This window comes from Anolis carolinensis, chromosome 3, assembly GCF_035594765.1.
Source record: "Anolis carolinensis isolate JA03-04 chromosome 3, rAnoCar3.1.pri, whole genome shotgun sequence".
Classification (NCBI taxonomy): Eukaryota; Metazoa; Chordata; class Lepidosauria; order Squamata; family Dactyloidae; genus Anolis; species Anolis carolinensis.
This window is the reverse complement of record NC_085843.1, coordinates 238,562,848-238,583,078: the sequence shown is the minus strand read 5'-3', so window position 1 is coordinate 238,583,078 and position 20,231 is coordinate 238,562,848. Positions and strand designations below refer to the sequence as shown.

Sequence of the window (20,231 nt, the reverse complement as noted above, 5' to 3'; positions counted from 1 at the left end):
ATTTTTCACCAAGAACATCTCTAAAATCTGTACTTTTTCTTACATTGCCAGGCAAATATATCAGTACATCACTACTTCAAGACAAAATTATGATTTTTAGTCTACCTATCAGTGTTCCAATCCTTTATTTAATGTTTAATGCTCTATCCTGAATTTTGATACTTGTGGTTTTGTAAAATTTGGATGTTTCTTTGGCAAAAATGAAGCAACAACAAAACACTAACCCCAAAGGAAAATCTCTAAAATTGAACAAGACAGTAATAAGCACTGGGCAATAGAAGTGTATCAACAAGGGAAATGAGCATCTACTGAGGCATGGAAGATTTCTGAAGACACATGTTACCAACATGAAGGCTAAGAAAAAAGCTGAATTGTATCCTGTATCCATTATCAGATTCTGTAGATAAATTTATAAATATTGTAGGCCACAGTAATAGTCCTCATATGAACTCCATACCCCCCTCTGAACTGGTACTGCTTGCATATTCCAGATGGAGAACAACAACGATGGAGAATGCTTGAAAAACATTCATGGTTAAAAAAGGAACTGAAACATTTGTTTTTATTGCACAACAAAAAATCTGCAGAGAAAGCAACAGCAAAAACCTCAATAACTGCTCCAGCCCAGAATGTTGGGCAAACAGCAATATAAGCAGGCATTATGACTAAAACCGGAGTTTTTGAGCTTCACTGCAAGAAAATATTTTAGTGGAAGACAAACAAAAAAGAAAGCACTCTTTTACAAATGCTTTTGTGGAAAAGACTCCACTGCACATGTGATTTTGAGGAGTTTATTAAAGGAAAAGTGAAGCATCAGTTTTAAATTGTACAAAAGGAAAAAACCTCATATTGTAAATGTACAATTTACAGAATTACTAGCAAAACCAATCAAGGAGACACATTAAAAAAACCTACTGGTTGCAAACTGAACTTGAAACCCATTGGAGGTAACTTGCTTGTAAACAGTTTTTGTTTTACAGAATTCTGTTATGATAAATGAAAACTCCATTTTCCATCGGAGGGGCTTTGGAGCACAAGGCTTATCTGAGGTGGACCTAAGCCAGCAGTAGTTATGCCACTCTGTCCACAAGACTAAATAAATGGCTATGGTGCCCTTTCCTGACCACTTTTTTCATGAGAACTTGTCCCGAAGCAACGACCCAGTGATTCAGCAACTCTAAAATTCCCAACAGCTACCTTGAAGGAATGACTGGATCAGTGATAAAATGCATTTGGCAATCAACAATTTGAGAACTGTACACTTTAAGAGAAAAAGTCCAAACTGGCAAATAAAAGAAACATGATCTGTTTGGGTTTTGTCTTTGTCTCCCCAAAAGGTAAGCAAGCATCATGTCCACCTTGTATTCATTAGAGGATCTTTGCAGAAAGAGACAACATTACAGTTACCTTGCAGCTGCTAAAGACACATCTCTGAAGTGGATGCACTGCATTTGAACCAATTTAGATTTGCTTTCAAGTACACTAACATTCAAACTCCCAAAAGATTATTATGGCCTTATTTTCACAGACGCTCTTATTAGCAGGAGCTGCACTCAACACCAAGAGGGAAAATCAGTCCTTCAACTACATTAGCAGCTACCTGAAAGAATCGTAACAGTGAAGCAGAAGAAAAGTCCAGATCACTGAAGACAATAAAAATCTCTTAGAACAATGAGTTAGCTTATTACTTTTTGGATTGTTCTGCCTTTTTTTTAAAAAAAGAAGAAAAAAATCATTCAATAATTACTCTTAATAATGCACAGTTAACACTGAGAATGTAGCTGTATTCCATTGTAAGCTTAAGAACGTCACCATCTAAGCACAAATTTTTATGCAGCACATACAGTAAATCTAACTGGCAAAATTAATTTACAAAAATAGCACAAAAGGGTATTTACGGCATGAAAAGTTAGACATTTCTCTATGGTACAGTCAAAACTGCTCTGAAAATGCAAGTGACTACTGTTACCGCCCCGCCCCGCCCCCTCCCTCTTCCCACCCCAAAATGTATGTATGCTTCATAGGAAAAGTTGCTGCTTTTGTACCTCAGATCTGGCAGGGCATGAAATAGGTAGTAGAAACAGCAGATAGATTACTGTAGAACCACTGGTTTATTTTACTGAGAATATTTTATTTGCTGGTATAAGTTGCTAAAAACGCACAGAACAAGTACCAATAGAAAATGTGCTGTTTGTGTGTTCCCCTAGTGCTATATAAAATGAATGTTACACAGCATCTGTTGGAAAAGTGGCTTCATGGACATCTCTCATTTTATGCCCTAATATAAATAAAAATAAATCTTCTCAGAAGTATAAAATCTGGGGTTTTTTTCTCTTCAGAATCTGACTTTTTGGCAGATATGCGCACATCTGACTTCCAACCTGTTTTGCAAGAGTGTTCCGCTCTCAAATGGTCAGAGAACATCTAGAAGCGTACCATACTGCTAGTCACAACCAGTGTGTTTAACAACACTTCTCCAGCCAGGATGGCCTGTGGATAGATAGCCTCGCTGCTGGTCAATGGCTGACAGGCATAAATTTAATAAAAATGGCTAGCTTCTAAAACATAAAAAGGCAAATGTTAAAACATTTTGAAGTTGTACAGCAGAAAAATAAAGTTAAAAAGTTTTGTTTTCAATCAATGTTTTCTGAAAACATGTGTAGAACAGTGTTTTTAAACTGTTTTAATTTAAAATCTTCTTCCCCATCCAGGAAAAGAACCTGCAATAGGACTGTCAAGGACAGGGAAACAAATGATTTGTAGGTCAGCCTTTCTGAGGTGATTGATTGACCCATATTCCTTTGTTTTCATTAAGAAGCTCCTCTTCTCTGTCATTACAAAAAGGAAATGACCTTAATCATTTGGTTAAAAAATCAAACCAAATCACATCAAAAATGTGGTTTTCATATAAGCTATCACAGTATATAGGCCTTGAGCTCTAAAGAACAGAGTTCCATGTTTGTATAATGTCTTCACCAGACTTCAGAACATCGGCATTCCAAATCCCTGAAAAGAGGATATAGGGGGGAAAGATTAACCATCAAAGAAGCATTCACTGCTCAGTGTGGCAAAAAAAATTCAAGTGAAATCTCACCGAATCATCCTCAATAATAGCCGCAGAGTCAAAGAAGTCTGGCCTCAACTCTGCTCGTTCTCGTCGGTTTCTTGAAGGTGGCTGGAAAGGAAAATGTGGCTCTCAGTAAGGAATATTTAAGCTTTATTATCAAGAAAAAAGATTTTATTCTAACCTCATCTAACAAGGATGCTTACATAACAAACTAGGAAAGTACAACAGTTTCTAATGTTCAAATCACACAAGTACTAACAGAAAAACATGTAGCTATTGAAATGCATCTTGACACAAGGTATCCATTTCAAAGCTTGGAAAGGTAACACCTCAAAATATTTATTCCAACAGTTATTTTGAGTGAATGTCCCATGAGAGCAAGTGAAAATGATGTGGCGCTCCAGATGTTACTGCAGCTTCCAGCATTTCCCAACACTGGCTAGAGCTACTGAAAATTGTAATTCAGTTATATGTGCGAGACTAAACAATTCCCACCCTTGCATTATAGCCAAACATTTTTTTCAAAACTAGCCTACTGCAGAAGTTAAACAATTACAAGAAAAGCAATCAACAATTCAGAACAGGCCAAACAGTTATTACCGGATGCAGCATACCAAAATTACAGTTTGTGACGGCATTGGCCAGTCGGTTATGTAGTACTTCTAAAGACCAGTTTTTGTTTAAAGTTGATACTCATTGCCCAGGAACGCTGATCCAATGCAAATTGAAACTCTATCACACTGTCTGCAACCTCCAGTTGCAGCCTCCTACTTAGCTTTTTAACATAAAAACACTGTGGCAAACATTAGGTAGCCAAAAGAAATTAGGGATGGGATTGTTAGGCATGGACATTATGCCAACTAAATTGCACTAAAATTATTCTTAGTTGCCTAATATCCTCAACAATCACCATTTTTATGTCAAAGCTGCATTTGTAAGATTTACTAACCAGATCAATGACCATGGTATCCTCAAACTCTTCATTCATGTCCTCTAATTGACCTCGTGAGGACATCATTACATCTTCAAAGATGGGCTCAGCATCATCCTCCATTAGACCCCGCCTTGTTGGGAAGGAGAAAAAAAAAACTAACTATAAGGTCAACAGCTTCACTCTCACTCATTTTATAATACTGGGTCAGAATCGTTGGAATGGTTCTCGATTTCTGGCAGGGAGGGTTCAGAAAATTATTTGAGAATCTGAAAAATTTTACCATATTAAATGTTCTTCAGACAGACTAACTAGGAACAAAAAAATTACAATGCAACATGAAAACATTGTTTTTCAGGGATTCCTTGAATCCTATCTATGGACTTCCTAGGAGCCACTGGGTCCCATGGTTTCAAGTCAAGGAAGTTCTTGAAAGCCAAAGACACTAAATATATTGGCTACTGTAGCCAAGTAAATTCTGTTCATTTTCTGCTGAATTATGAGTTACCAAGTATAACCCTGGCTCTTGTCAACACTGAAATCTGAACACTTACACTGCATGCCTTACACCACTTCTTCCTTTCATGTAATTCATCGCCGTCCTATCCTTTCGACTTAAGTCTTCTAATTTCTGCTGTCCCAACCAAGATATTTGCATCTGAGGACTTAAGAGTGATATCAGACATGAGATTAATAACTGTCATACTATGTTGGAGTTTCAAATTAGGTCCAAAACCCACAATTCATCTTCTTAAACATGAGTCTCCCACCCTTCCATTTCCCAGCTGGGCCAACATGGCTCCTCCTGCCCCCACAGAGGTGAAGCAGCAGGCAGGTGGCACTGCTAATAGCAGGAGACACAAGCAAGTCCTCGGGATCCCCATCAGTCTTCCTGAGTGGACCCCACTGTGGTGCAGGTGGCTTTTCTGGGTATGTGGCATGGATGCCATAGGTAAAGGGGAGGAGAATGGGAGGGGGAAGCCAGGATGAGCCTCTACGTAGGCTGCATTCCTTGTTCCCTGTTCACCTTGCCAAGGTTGGATCTGTGTGTGGAGGGAATCGTCTTTGCCAGCAAAGGGGAACGAACTAGTCAGGGAAAGGCTATGGGGCAGGTAAGGTGCCTGTTTTAACTGCCAGAGCTTAATTCTATGGTATTATGGGGGGGGGGGGGGGAGTTAGTTTGGTGAGGCTCTTTGTCTTATAAGACTAAAAACTTTATTAAATTTTGACTGACTTTATTAAATCTTAACTGGAATCAGTGAGTGGCAGCCTCTTCAGGCTGCCCAAAATCCTGCTGTATGTTGTGCAGGTTTGATCTAAATTATCCAGAAGACAGTGGGTGGGCGGTGGGGGAAAGTTATGAAGCTAGACTTAAATAATATGGAAGGGCCTTAACTGTATATTTCTGTGTGGCAGAAGTTGGATCAGACAGTTATTGGAATACCTTTGTAATATTATACTACACATCTTGGCATTTCCTTAAACATACTTTGAGAAGTCCAAGTGCATGTTGTCAGAATTTTCAATTTGGTAGTATTTTCAACACAAATCTCTTGTCAGTACATTTGTACATACTTGTGTAAAAAATCTTGTTCAGACCCAGGTTCTGACTCATGCTCCTGAATTTGCTCGCCAATTTGCCGAGTGTTCTCTCTCAACACTGTGGATGTGAGCTGTGGGGTCTGTAAAGCACTTGGAGTCTGGATGCTGTCATTTCTATTTAGCCAGGAACCTTCAAGATTCTCATCTGATATAAGGTAATAAACAATTACAATGATGTAAGTGACCGTATAATGCATTGTTCTACTGAAATAAATAAAAGCTTTAAAAACAAGGAGTCATAGTCCAACTATGTACAGTGAAACATGTTGGGAAATGTTGCTGTGGGTCATAAGCAAAAACAGTGCCTTTGAACATCACATACATATTGCTTTCATGTAGTATTGTGCTCAAGTGTATTAATTAAGTTGAACAGAGTAAGACATTTACTAAGCAAAATGCATTGCTGGATCTATGAGTATTCAGTATATTTATCTTTCTAAATATTTTACACAGCCTGCAAAATGTTGTGAAGCATAACAGAAATTATGTACAAAGTTCACTTGCCACTTTCCCACCTATTCAAACCACATGCCAGAGTGATATGGGGTGTGTATGTGAGGTTGGGGGGGGGGGGGGGGAAGGACAGTGGTAATAAAGTAATGTCTAAGTAAGACTCCTTTGGCTTGAGGTGAAGGAGGCAAATCATAGTGGATAGATCCTCAACGGAGTAGTATTGATTTTCTCTAAATATATAATTTGGAATCAAAAAGTAAAAATACCGTTTTGACTTTCAACTGTAACTGTTTTAAACCTTTGAGTTCAAGACAGGTTCTTAAGTCGCAAAGAAACCTGTGTAATTTAAAGGAAGAATGCGTCTGAGCATCTACAAGATGACTGAAAGCAAACTCAAAGTGGACAGCATAGTTGGCAGGTCTCATTCATTTCTGGAGAAAGTTCATGCCGATTCAGAAAGTACTTTAATAGCCAGTTCATGCAAGTTGTTTTTGAAACAGTAAAGAGGAGCTTACTGCAAAAGTCTATCTGTCCCTATTAAATATGGCCACCAAAATCTCTCTGCAGAGAAGCTTATGCAAGAAGCCCTTATTAAAATGGCCTTCACTGCTCTGCTGTACCTCAAGCACCTACATGGTGATGAATGCCACTTGGGCTGAAAAAGGTGAATAAGGAGGGAGGGCTGCTTTTCTTTCTCCGATTTGGGTGAGAAGGTAATGTGGTGGGAGTGTTTTTGGCTCTGGCTCTTGTCACTGCCTTCATGCTGGGTCCCTATTCTAGAATGACCTGGTGGTGGGTTTGGGGGGCTGTCATTTTGTTACAGATGAATACCCACCAGATGACTTCATTGAACAGATGGAAAGAAACCCCACAACAAAATCAATGTCATGTTTTCTCACAAGGCCATGTGAAGTTTTTAACTTTCTTCATTTCCGCTTAAATAGTAACATAATGAAATGTTAATATTTAACTGTTACTGAAGTTATTTGCTAACAAATATCAGTTCAATAAAATTTATTTAAATACTGTAGTAAAGTCACAGAAACTGCCTAGTTTTATGCTAATTCAAGTCTGGTCTACATTCCTCAAAACCATACTTACCCTCAACTCTTTTCTTGTGCAGCGGAGGCCGGCCTTTCTTATTTCTTACTGAAGATGTTTTGCTGCTGCTGCTTCCACTATTCACAGACATCCTATCATCCTCACCACCGGTAACTAATGAATTTCTATAGGAGATCAATGGCAGCCATACATCTTCTCTCCTTTCCATCATCTGTTCTGTTAGGAATTTTTCTAAGTAGGTGTGACTAGGAGAGGGGGTGAAGAGGAAGGACAAAACCATGAATAAAACAGCTTTGACCATTATATAACTTCTGACACCATCATCTATCTGGTACACATCTGGATCTATTTCAAAAGGTGCAAATATGAAGTTTTATCCATTATATAATACATCTAGCCTTTGCTGTCATTTGATGGTAGAATGTAACTATGAATGTTGAGATATGTGTGTGATATGGTAAGGAATAAAGTGATGTGGGATCAAATATATGATTTGGAATTTGAGGCTCAGATCCACCTTTGCCTTGTATTCAGTACTGAGGCAAGATGGTTGTTTTTTCAAGCTTCACTAAATGGCTTTTTGGGAAATGGGTACTTGGGACATGCCATGTTCGTATTTAGAGCAGGGATCGCATATCCTTCCAGCTGCTGATGGATTGCAATTCCTAGTAGCTCTATAGTTAGCAACGGCAGTAATGAGGAATGCGGGGGCCTGCAGCCTAACATCTGGGAAACTACATAATTACTGCCTATATTTTGGAGGATGAAACAGGGTGCTGTGGTAACACAACGAAAAACTTGGAATGCCACAATTACCTTGAGAGAGAAATCTATTTATAAAAATTATCATGACAAGTGATTGTAAAACATACAACCACTTTAGCTAAAATGCATCCTGACAACTAATGAAATATTACTTACACTGTCTTTTTGTCCTGTCGCAGGAGTTTAGAAGAAAATTCACTAAGCACTTCCAAGAAAGCCAGATTAGGAGGTGGATATTCCTGTCCTTTCTGATTTTGATATTTAAAGGCAAATTCTATGCCATCTCTGAAATAAAATGAAAAGGACACAGTCATTTACAGCCACAGAGTTACATTTGTATTTCTTAGGAGAGTATTTTTAAAATTGTGTTTCAGCTGAACTCCCCAAATGCAGAAACAAAACGTAAGGTGAACATTTTTGAAGACGCAATGCAGGAACTGGTTGTTATAACCATTGCTGACATATCAGAGTGAATATTTCCTATTTGTATTGTGATAAGCCTCAAGACTATGAGCATCCAGTCTTTGGAAGCTGAACAGGTTAGGTCTGGTTAGCATTTGGATGGGGGATTGCCAAGGAATACATTTCAGAGGAAGGCAATGGCATAATCCTTCTGAGTATTCCTTGCCTAAGAAAACCCTATGAAAGTCACTATGAAAGGTGACTTGAAAGTATTTATATATACACAACTATCTTGGTTCAACATAGAAAACATCTCATACCAAGTCAAACCAAGTCTATTAGCCTGAAAACTGGCTATTTTGGTGGCAGTTTTCAAAGGTCCTTCCAACACTTACTGAAATCCTAGAGACTGAACTGGAATTGTCTACATGAAAATCATGACTATGAGCTCTTCTAAACTAGATGGGTCTTTAATAGATGGGAATATGTATCCACAAGCAAGACATAATTTATTGCATGAGACTAATGCCCCCCGCTACTCCACAGGATCACTCTTTGCATTTAATAGCTTCTAGGTGACATATAATTCCGGAAATACAGTGATCTCTGTTATTTGCAGTTATTTCTAGTACTTATTTGCATTTTCTCACCTCATTCAACAGTACAATTTCAAGAAATACTGCAATTTTGATTTGAAAAGCTATTGTGATTCCCAATTTTAAAATGATCATATGAATAGACTGTTTTAATATATTCTTGGCTACTCACTTGTGTAAGGTGGCCACTGCCTCTCTTGTCTTGATCTGATCCAAGCCAAAAGTAAGAGCAAATCTTCGGGCCAACTCCTTAATACCACTGACATGCGCAGATGTCCTGTCCAAGTTAGGGCCTTGCTCTTGAACAAGCTCATTAAACAACTGGAGAAATAATCAAAACACAGTTGAACTGTGAACTCAGTAACCAAAACAGAACCGAATCTTTTATGATGTATTTCAGTTGCTATATATTCAGAATATAATCATTTATGTAAAATTTATCATTTAGTTTGATTACCTGCTGTAAGCTGAGAATGAGTGTTTTTGCACATTGAATTTTATCAATCTGTCTTGTTTTACTCAATGTCTCCTTAATGATATCCCCATAATCATTGTAGTACTAAAGGAAAAAGAAATACATTCATTTAGTGGTACAACCAAACCTTTAATCATGACAAATATTTTTAAAAATGTACCCCTCATTTGTAATTATTATAGTCTTTTCCTATTGGAATCATTACTAGAAAGGTTGCTGAATTTAAGAACATGACAACAATCCAGTCAGAATCTGTTGTGAATGAGTCTTCTGAGGCTGTTAGTACTAATGGTGGGATCAGGAGGGGAAGAAAGACGCCTCGGGAGGAAGGCTCATTGGAAGATTTACACAGGAAAAGGATCAGGGAAATACTTGAGGAATCCTCAGATGAGGATTCATTCGGGGATCTGGAAGGGGATCCTGAGGTGGGAATGACTGTTGAGGACCCGGTGGTGGTGGAAGAGGTTGGCATGGACTGGACATGGGCTCTGGAGGATCTTGGGGAGGAAACTGGGTCCATGGATGCTGAGGACGCAGGAGAAGTCTGGGCTCCTTCAGAAGCAGACCCCACATGGTCTGCCTGGAGGAATGAGGGTAATTCCACAGGTGTGGAAAGGGTTGGGTGTGGGCAGGGCGATTCTGGCTCTGATGAGGAACTTGGAATGCCTGATCCTAGGGCGTTGGCTGTTTGGAGCTCGGATTCTGATGAGGAGTTTGGGACACCTGATCCTAAGGCGTTGGTTTTTTGGACGCCCAAGGAAACCTAAATAAATTAGGGGCTTTTGGCCATTGTTCTTGCGTGTGGCAAGGTGTTGTTGGGCACCATTGGGTTTCTTGTACGTGACTCCGAAGACTGGCTTGGGACTTTGCAACTGATATAAGTTAATCCAGGTTATTCTACGATGGAGGGCTGGAACTGTGTGGGTTTTCTCTTGGACTGCATTGTTATTACTATTTTGCATTAGCTGCTGCTCGCCTCCGTCGTTTTGGCTCTTTGTGTTATCCCACGACGTGGACCTTGCTGTGACGACTTCACCCTTTGGACCTTGGACCGGAACTTGACTTGGCATATCTCTTCGCTCTTAAACTCGGCTTGGCATCATTCCCGTGTTCGTGGCTGAGTTCCGTTGCTGACCGCTGGCTTCACCTTCGACTCCGTGACTGTTCTCCAATCCTGACTCCGGACCGGTTTGACTTTGCTACGACGTTTCGTAGCCTTGACATCAGGCTTGGCTTTCGACTCCGCAGCGGCTTGTCGCTATTGCCTCAGCGTTTTCCAACTTTGTTTGCCTGCGCCGCTTTTGGCGAAGAACTTTAGCCCGGTTTGGGCTTTCTCTTTAGTTTTGGGCTTTTTGCTGTACTTTTGGGTTTTGGGGAGGTTTTGAGCCTTTGGGATTTCTTGCCCTTGTTTGTTTTGCCGTTTTGACTCTGCCTTGCAATTTTGAGCTGTTTTCAAGCACTTTGGTTTTAATCCGGATTATATCTCCGGATAATCCGGATTATATTCTGGTTTGCGTTTTTGAGGTTTCTTTGCTCTGAACTGTTTAATCACACTGAAGTTAAATTGTTGTGAGCTCTCTGGACTTTGTGCTGAGCTTTTTTGAGTTATTTTTGAATAAACTATATTTATCTAACTGGCTGGCATCTGACCTTTGACAGAATCATACGTGTACGTTTGTGTGAGGAAACAATGTTGTAGGATTGTACTCAATGGCAGCCTTTGTTTTAGCAAAAATATTTCTTGTAATACATGCTGTAACACATTACTTTTGTTGATTTCATACCCCCCTCTATCTCCCCCCAATATCTATAACATACTTAGATTCTCCAGCCACTAGCTATATAGGGGGTATATAGCTAAATAGGGAGTATATACCAGTAGAAAAGAGAAATTGTGGAACCCCACCTTCATATAATGTTTGAAGATATCCGCTGCTGCATGCATGTCTACAATATCATAAATTATAAGCTTGCTAAAGGCAGCCAAAAGATTCCTCCTCTTGTGCAAAGCTTCAATTTTATTAGCTTCGTCTTCTTCATCTCCTTCTAAATAGCAAAGAAAATAAAAGACTTGTTGTCTTTCAAGTAGATGCTGAATGGTCTTATTGCATGCACACCATACAAATGAGTAAAGCATGGGTAGACGTTTCAAAAAGTACAGTAGAGTCTCACTTATCCAACATAAATGGGCCGGCAGAACGTTGGATAAGCGAATATGTTGGTTAATAAGGAGAGATTATTACACATCAAATTTGGTTATGATTTTACAAATTAAGCACCAAAACATCATGTTATACAACAAATTTGACAGAAAAAGTAGTTCAATATGTAGTAATGCTATGTAGTAATTACTGTATTTACGAATTTAGCACCAAAATATCACAATATATTGAAAACATTGACTACAAAAATATTGACTGCTGCATTGGATAATCCAGAACGCTGGAAAAGCAAATGTTGGATAAGTGAGACTCTACTGTAATTTTATTCAGACTGCACCAGGTGGAAACTGCAAGAAAATGTTGCATCATTAAGTGCTCCTGGCTGATTGGAACCCTGCCCCATTCTGGAATAGTCCAATTTCTCTTTCTCCTCCCCCTCAGTTTTGTATTCATTTCCCTTCCTGTTCAAATCAGCCAGCATTTCGTGACCACTGCATACTGTATATTTAATTCCTGTTAGTTCTTTGGGGCTCCCCACTCCATGTTTTTTGCCTGAACTTTTATATTTCTACAAAACTCAACAGAGATCTCAACAGTTTTGTGTAAATGGTTCTCTGTTTGCCATACGGTATAAAGATTGAATTTTTGAAAATTAAGTTTGTTCTTAATACATATGATTCAGTTGTAATTTCCACTGGCATAGCCATTTATAAGTACCTTTAAGAATTTAAACACTACAAGTTGTGCTTTTATTGCAACTATATAATGAACACACAAATTCAACCTTCTGATTGAGCCAATGTTTAAAAAAGAACTACACCTCAAATGATGATCAGTTCACAGTTTTACAAACATGCTATTATCAGCCCAAGAGAAACATCTGTCCTCATACTACTTTTAACACTCAAGTATATTACAAGGACTACCACTTTGTCTTGAAACTACACTTACAAAACAGTGTTGTGCATTACTGTGTTTTGGAGAAAAAACAGTCATTTCTACAAGTCTACTGTACTCTCTCCAAAACAGATGAATTACTCCTATTACATTTTCCACACATCCACAAAGTAACCTAGAAATGGAATGTAGAATATAAGAAAACTGCTGAAGAAAAATATGGGGAAATTACATAGGTTGAAGAATTAATTGGGTAATTTGTGTTACAAAACACTTGTACATTTTCCCTACTATTTTTGGAATTATCTCTGAATACTTATCAGGGTAATGGATACATACCCATGCTCTGATTCTCATCATCTTGGTCAATGAAGACGTGGTCCATTACAAAGCTAAGGAGTTCAGACTGCAGGCCTGAATCTGGGTTAAAGACCAAAGGCTGAAGACCTTCCCGGCCTCCACTCATCAGCTGATGGCTAAAAATCATCAAAAGATCACAGAGCAGCATGAAAGCCTACAATACAAAATCACTGCAGTCAGTCATTGCACACACTTCTTTCTAGAAAAGCATCAGAACACAGATTCAAAATGAACCTCAAGGAAACCAGAAATTTAAATACAAATGTGGACTCAGCTATGTACAATTTACATGGTTACATTTTTGACAGAAAACAGGAGGGGAATACAGAAAATATAATCTTCAGATAGCCTTATAAGGACAAACTTTTCAAATTAAGACTTTCAATTTAGAATTAAATCAGTATTCATATTTGCAATCAACTGAATCCATATTCACTATGTGGCTATTTACATTTATTCTTCAAGAAAACCTCCGAAAATGAACATACATGTCATTAGAAGGAAAAATGACATGAATATAAAACAGGTTTTTGAAATGATTATAAACATTAATAAAAAAGCAAAGTCAGCATTCCATTTTTTAGTAAAAGAGGTATGAAAAATTTCTTTTACCTGTTCTTTGACTGGTGTGTTGACGTTCAAGAGACACTGTTGGCAGACAGCCAGAAATGATTTAACCGTTTTCCTCAACACTAACAAATCGTCCTGCAGGAAACATTATGCGTGTGTGTTTACATATTAGTCAAAATCTGATGTTAAGCAATAACAAATGTGTAATAGTAGGATTATGCATTTGCGCATGAAAGTCATAATGAGCGAAGGGATATGGGATGGTCATATGCATTTTTAATTTGATTCCAACCACTTTTGTAGAAAGACTAACCACTACTTGCCGCTCCTCTCATGCTTTCAAAGCTTTTTCATCCCTGCTTTAAAGTGGTGTCTTCCCAACTAAAATCAATCCTGTTTTTTGGATTAGTGTACACAATCTTCTTTAGCTTCAACAGAAGCAAGCAGTGTTAGATGAAACCTACCTCTACCATGTCGAGAGCATAAAACACAACTAAGCATGCATGTACATATAGACACACAAGGTCCAACACTGCAAAAAAGTATGAAAATTAAATGCATGATTCTGACTGAAAGACTTAAATCTGAAATACCCCTTACTTTTGAAGGGGATCCTTCCGTAATTTTCACTAGCTGCCATAGAATAGAATAATGGGAACACTGAAGAGCTTGAACCACTATCTGAAACAGAAAGCACATAAATAAGATACTAAAAACTAGGTTTATACAATTCTGCATATTTAAAAATTATTTTCAAAGAAAAACAGCAGCCTGCATAATATTCAAAATTTACTACTTTGCTATACTTTTGTATAAAAGCTTGTATTTTGAAGGAGAAACAGGAAAAGCTGGAGAGGGGGGCAGATTGTGGTGCTTTGCCTTTCAAAGTTGTTTAAAGGAACATTTACACTTTAAACAGAAAACAAACATACTCTAAAGTGGAACTTATCTGGCTTGTTAACCTGAACAAAGATTGCTCGGGCACATTATTATCATCATCCCAAGCAACCTCAAGGAGGCATCACAGAATTATAAGAATGCATAAGCTAGCTAGAAACACACTGATTGATTCTTTATTACAGATGTAGACAAACCAGCCTATCATAAAATCAAATAGCATCAAATAGGCAAATCAGCAAATAGCTCATATGTAGAGAAATGCCAGGAGATTGCTGTCTTCTCAAGGTACACTGGCAAAAATTATGGAAACCGCACTGGGTGAATGGAAGGGCTTTTTTGCTCAGACAAGAAATTATTTCATCTAAGTTATTTTTCAGTTTTTTACAGCCACATATTTTTAAATGAAAAATAATTTAGTAATAAATGGCTCAAAAATAGATCTTGTAACAGTACAATTTCTAGCTCTCAAATGAGGAAACATGACATAATCAAAATACAAACAAGATGATGAAAATCCACATTTGCTACACTAATTGAGTAAAAAATAAAATCTATTTTGAGATTTATTTTACTTTCTGTTTAAATATTGTAACTCAATTGACCTTATGTTTCTTTTTCTAACTGGGAAAACTGAAATTATTAAAGTTGTAATTCTATATGCACTTAGTATGAATGATGCCAATTCAATTCTGTCAAATATATATCTAAGTAAACAAGCATGAGATTGCACTGTAGTAAAATTCTAGACATAAACTGTTATTATTACCTGTTCTGGCATAGCTCCATGTTCAATCCCAGTCCTCAATAATCTGTAGCAGTTACTAAACAAATCCCATTTTGTAAGATCATGAGCACTGAAAAGCAAATTTTTAAAAAACCATTGGTGTACTAAATAAAAATGTGTTCGTTATAATAAAGCCGCTGCTATGATGAAATGGATTAATGTTTCAGTTGCATGACATCCCTTAACAATGACTTATATCACAAAAGACATGCTTCAGAGCATCTGCTTAAACTTTGTATACTTAGTTAAACATTTCCAATATATTCATTGAGCCCTAACAAAATCTCAAAACTCCTGAAACTACTCAATGTATAGTTCAGTACTTGTTAATTTATTCATACACGTGAATAGCAACAGTCCTCTGGGCAGTGTACAAAAATGTGAAATAAAAGACAGTACATAATACAACCCATTGTACAATAACATCATCTGATATGGCTAAAAAAATATGTAAATCCACATACTTGTGAAAAGATGTTAACCTCTTTAAAGTAGAAAGAACATTATATATATCATCATCATCAGCTTCTTCTCCCTGAAACCAGAAGACAGCGATAAAGGATTCAGTATTTTATACTTTAGTTAACCTGGTTAAGAAGTAACTGAGTATTCATGCATAGACACCTGAATAAAGTGAAAAATGTTTCTTTCAATAACCAATCTCCCTTGTTTTAAAGCCTCTTAATTCTCCAAAGTTCAGAACCAGCTGGTAAAAAGGGCTATATTTGTGTGATGCAAGCCCAATTTGACAAAGTTGCTCCTTCTCATTTCCAGTCAAATCTATTACTAGTACAGTAATAGATGAATCCTAGATGGAAAATTCCAAGGCACTTATATTAAATTCCATAAATCCTGACAGTAGATGCCAGAATCCATGGGAACTGCTGCTGGTTGTTTGAAAGCCTGTAGCAAGATTTTGATGCAAAGCAATATGAAATTCATCCACAAACTGAAATAAAGGATGAGCTCTAACTTGACAGTAGTTTGCAACATAAACTTTTATTTTAAGCTTCAAAATTCCTAGATGAACAATGTCTTCTTTTAAACAAAAACAGACCGCTAAATGTTGAATAGCCTCAGACTGAGCAATTACTTACAAGACCAGAGGAAAGACCAAAGAAAAGATATAAAACTTTTATGGATAATACTAAGGGTATTATCCATAAAATGAGTGACATAAATTTGTGACACAGTATGAGTGACATAAAATTTGTTCATTTAACACATATCTGATCTAAACCAGGAGCCACGTTCAGTCTCATGGCTCTTGTGAATACTGTTTATATCCTATTTTTTAAGGATAAACATAAAAATGATTGGACATAACGAAGTTTGTTGTTATCTGGCTTCAAGAAAATTCTGACTTAGCACAACCCTTTCATGGGGCTTTCTTGGCAAGATTTGTTCAGAGGAAGTTTGCCATTGCCTTCCTGAGTCTGATTTGCCAAAGGTCATCCAATGGGCTTCCCCAGCAGAACTGGGCTTCAAACCCTGGCCTTCTACAGTCCTAGTCCAGCACTCAAACCACTATACTGTAATCACTCTCAATAACAGTATTGCTTTCTATTTATCTCTTTTAAAAAAAGATCAAGAAATAACATTGTAACAGTTACATAAAAACACACTGCCTTTTACAGAAGGCAATTGTCTTTTTAAAAATTATTTCACTATACCCTCTATGGTTACCGAATTAAACTATATATGCAAAAGTCACACCAAAAATCCATTCAAATTTAATTTATTGTTCAATTTCTTTGCATCATATCACTCCACAACCCAGTGCTAACCAAACCCTAAATCATGAAAACAGAAATTGATTTTTCTCTCTTGTATTAATCTTCATGGGGTTTTTTTCTCATATTGTAACATGTTTCTATGCTTTCTTGTCTTATGATTCTACTATACAATAATACTGGAATATGAACAATCAATCAATCAGATTATGAAAGTTCTGGCACTAATGTGGGGGGGGGGGGAGAGAGAGAGAGAGAGAGAGAGAGAGAGAGAAGAGAAGATTCAAACCTCATTTAATAGATCCTCTACAGAATGGTTGAATCGATCCACAAATTCATCAATAAGCTGGCTGTGAGCGATGTCGACTCTATTTTGAATGGTATATTCTTCACTGCATAGAATGCTGTAGGTTTTACTGCAAGCTTCAAGAACATCTGTTTCTACATGCTTTTCTACAACAAATTTTATCTGTTTCAACAGTGCATCCAAATGCTGTGAAACAGAGAGGAAAATTTGTCATTTCTGAACCTAAACATTAGAGCATCACTGAAGATAAACATGAGGCAGCAATGAAACAAAAAACCAACACCAATACTTCAATGTAATTCAGTATCATTTGGGTTATTGGAGGTTAAGCAAATCAGTAATTTTAGTTTACTATACCTTCTCCATTCTTCCTGTACTGTAAATTTCCAAGTCAAAATATTGAGGGATTTGAAGAAGGTTTGCAACCTTCTCTGCATCAGCAGAATACTGGCAACAGAAACAGAAGATGAAAAAAAAATAAGAAAAACAAACATACACGATTCAAAAAAGGAATGATATAATCAGTATTAGGAAATAACATTTTTGTTGATATACCTTTGACAATAGTATGGGAAGTGCAATAATGAAGTGTTCCGTTAGTTTGTTTCGGTCATCTATCTGGGTTTTCCTTTCTTTTGCTGTTAAAACCTGTAAAAGTTAGGAGTGTATTACATCATGAAGAGTCATAGTGTCAACGCCTAATTAGTACAGCAATAGCAAATAAATAAATTTTTAAAAAATTCAGTGTGCTCTTTTCAGTAAATTTTGTATGTTTTTTTCATTATGTTCCACTATAATTCCATATCGGAACTGCAATTGTACAGCTTGGAATGTTTAACTGTAAATTACGTAATTACAAAATTATACATGAATCTGTCAAGACCTTACACTTAAAAGACTTTGCTGGTTCAAGAATAAAATAAAATATAAACATTAGTGATAAAGTTCTATGTGAAAAATAATTTTGAAAACGTACCCTTTTCCCAGTTCCCCTGCCCACTGGAGGATGTGCTTCTGCAGCTTGTCGAATTGTACATACCATCAGTTCTATAAGTGCACTTTCCTGCCGATCAGACATTGCTATAACAAGATATAGCAAGAAAAAAAACAAAGGGAATAAGAGGTATTATGTCTAAACTGTTAATACTTTAAGTACTGTACATTTAAATACTGGAATTTTAAAGATTTTTTAAGGAATTAAAGACTTTATTGGATCAAAAGGTTGGTTTCTATTAAAAAAATATCTTTCCTGACCGAAAATGACTAAAAAGGACCAAAAAAAGTGGCAAAACAAAAAAAGTGGAAAACACAGTGGAAAACATTGACTTGTTAAAAAAAAATGGTGCAATGCCCCAATGTGGCCACAAGTCCCTGACAACTGCTGACTCCTGTCTCAAAACGCAGCAGTTTAAGTGATTGTCATCTGAGCATTCTATGTATTCCTAAAATGGAAGGACCAGTCTATATAATACTGACAATATAACTGATAAGTACCTTCTTCGCCTTGAACAGGCTCTTCTAGCAGCAATTCTGTCATGCATTCCCAGTCTTTTAACAATTCTTGAGAGCTCTCCCATAAACTGTCCACCAGGTAAGCTGCATGTTCATGTAACTAGAAATAACAGAATCATTTAATATTAGGTACTGCACATAGGCATATTACTTCATATTTGCTTTTTGTCATTGTTGTGTGCCTTCAAGTCACTTCTGAAAGTGATAATTACGGGGTTTTCTCAGTAAAACACTTCAGAGGGGGTTGGCCTTTGCGTTTCTGAAACTGAGTGTGACTTGCCTAACGTAATCCAGTGAAAGACGGGCAGCACAAGATATACTATCAATAGAAAAAAAAGTTGCTAAAATTTAAGAACTTATACAAGAATTGAAAAACACAATTTTACCTCACTTTCTAGAAAGAAAAGAACAAGCATCCTAATAAGATTTCCGTTTGGACTATTCCGCCCTCTCCTCTTGGCCAGAGCTTCTTCTGCTTGAGGGTCGTGACGACTAAACAATCTACAAGAAAGAATACAGTACCTTTCAATTTAACAAGTTTTCTGGCTGAGCTTTCTAGGAGCAAATTTATTATCCCATCAGATATGATGAAACCAAAGCAAACATTTACTGGCAAGTATAGGTTCTTCTGTAGGAACCTTGCCAAAACTAGGGCTTTCTTATTTCTATTAAGCTATCTATCATCTGTGGAAGAGCATATATGAAGGAGGTTCTTTCCAGCAGGTAATTGCTAACACCACCACTACAAAAATAAGACAAGCGATAACAATGAAGGCCAGAAATAAGTATTTGGGAAATAGTGTAATAGGTCAGTATCAAGAACTGATTCAAAACACTGATGCAGAGTGGCTGTGATATTTTAATGCATATATGCTACTGTTCGTAATCTGTAGAAGAGCGTTATTAATGTCTTGGATACATTGCTATCCATTAAGGTTTGGTGCTGGACCCCTCGTGGACACCAACATCTGCTCAAGTCCCATTATATACAATGGTAAATAGTATATAACGTGACAAAATCACAAAGTTTGCTTTTTTGAATGTTTGGGGGAGAAGATTTTCAAGCAGTGGATGGTGAAATGCATTGATACAGATTCTGTGGATATGAAGGGCCGGCTGTATATTCTGCCTTTCCTCCAATGGACTCAAGGTGGCATACATAGTTCTCCTCCATATTTTATTCTGACCATAATGTTGAGGTAGGTCAGACTAGACCAATGCCATCCAACAAGTTTCATGGCTCAGCAGAAACTAGAAACTGAATCTCTCAAGTGTAGGATCTCCCACCTAACACTTTAATTGGCCTGAGACTTGGGACTGAGCTCCATATGAGTTGCTGTTTATAAAACTAAGTGTAATTACTCATGAATCTATTTACGGTACAGTAAAATTATTCCATTGTTTCCCTTTCATTCTTTTTATCCTGTTTTCAATGTACCTACTTCAGGTAGCATTAAATATGTATTTGTATGAAGTCATATCTCTATCACAACTATATCATCTGCATCATGTGGATCATTAATATCAAGCTGAGGAGAGGCATAATTTTCTATTTCAGAATCATGTGATACTCTCTTAATTTAAAAGGGTATTCATTATCTTATATCACGAAGACCTTTTCTTTGTATTTTAGAAGTTATGCAAATAAAAGAA

The 20,231-nt window shown here is 37.1% G+C and overlaps 1 protein-coding gene across 3 annotated transcripts in view; it reads right to left on the bottom strand.

The window, feature by feature from the left end:
• Positions 1–777: 777 nt before the first annotated feature.
• Positions 778–20,231, bottom strand: part of stag1 (STAG1 cohesin complex component) — a 135,298-nt gene continuing 115,844 nt past the window's right edge. For all 3 annotated transcript variants that reach the window (XM_008106421.3, XM_062976459.1, XM_062976460.1), the window contains 21 exons: positions 18,965–19,079; positions 18,561–18,678; positions 18,043–18,146; positions 17,622–17,714; positions 17,424–17,513; positions 17,049–17,252; positions 15,491–15,561; positions 15,009–15,096; positions 13,943–14,023; positions 13,385–13,477; positions 12,752–12,926; positions 11,260–11,399; positions 9,336–9,437; positions 9,051–9,199; positions 8,037–8,165; positions 7,155–7,360; positions 5,574–5,745; positions 4,553–4,663; positions 4,017–4,131; positions 3,095–3,175; positions 778–3,006 (listed from right to left, as the gene is read on the bottom strand). In XM_008106421.3, coding sequence (XP_008104628.2) covers positions 2,983–3,006; positions 3,095–3,175; positions 4,017–4,131; positions 4,553–4,663; positions 5,574–5,745; positions 7,155–7,360; positions 8,037–8,165; positions 9,051–9,199; positions 9,336–9,437; positions 11,260–11,399; positions 12,752–12,926; positions 13,385–13,477; positions 13,943–14,023; positions 15,009–15,096; positions 15,491–15,561; positions 17,049–17,252; positions 17,424–17,513; positions 17,622–17,714; positions 18,043–18,146; positions 18,561–18,678; positions 18,965–19,079 — 2,461 coding nt within the window. In that variant the 3' untranslated portion in view covers positions 778–2,982. The remainder of the gene's footprint in view (positions 3,007–3,094; positions 3,176–4,016; positions 4,132–4,552; positions 4,664–5,573; positions 5,746–7,154; positions 7,361–8,036; positions 8,166–9,050; positions 9,200–9,335; positions 9,438–11,259; positions 11,400–12,751; positions 12,927–13,384; positions 13,478–13,942; positions 14,024–15,008; positions 15,097–15,490; positions 15,562–17,048; positions 17,253–17,423; positions 17,514–17,621; positions 17,715–18,042; positions 18,147–18,560; positions 18,679–18,964; positions 19,080–20,231) is intronic.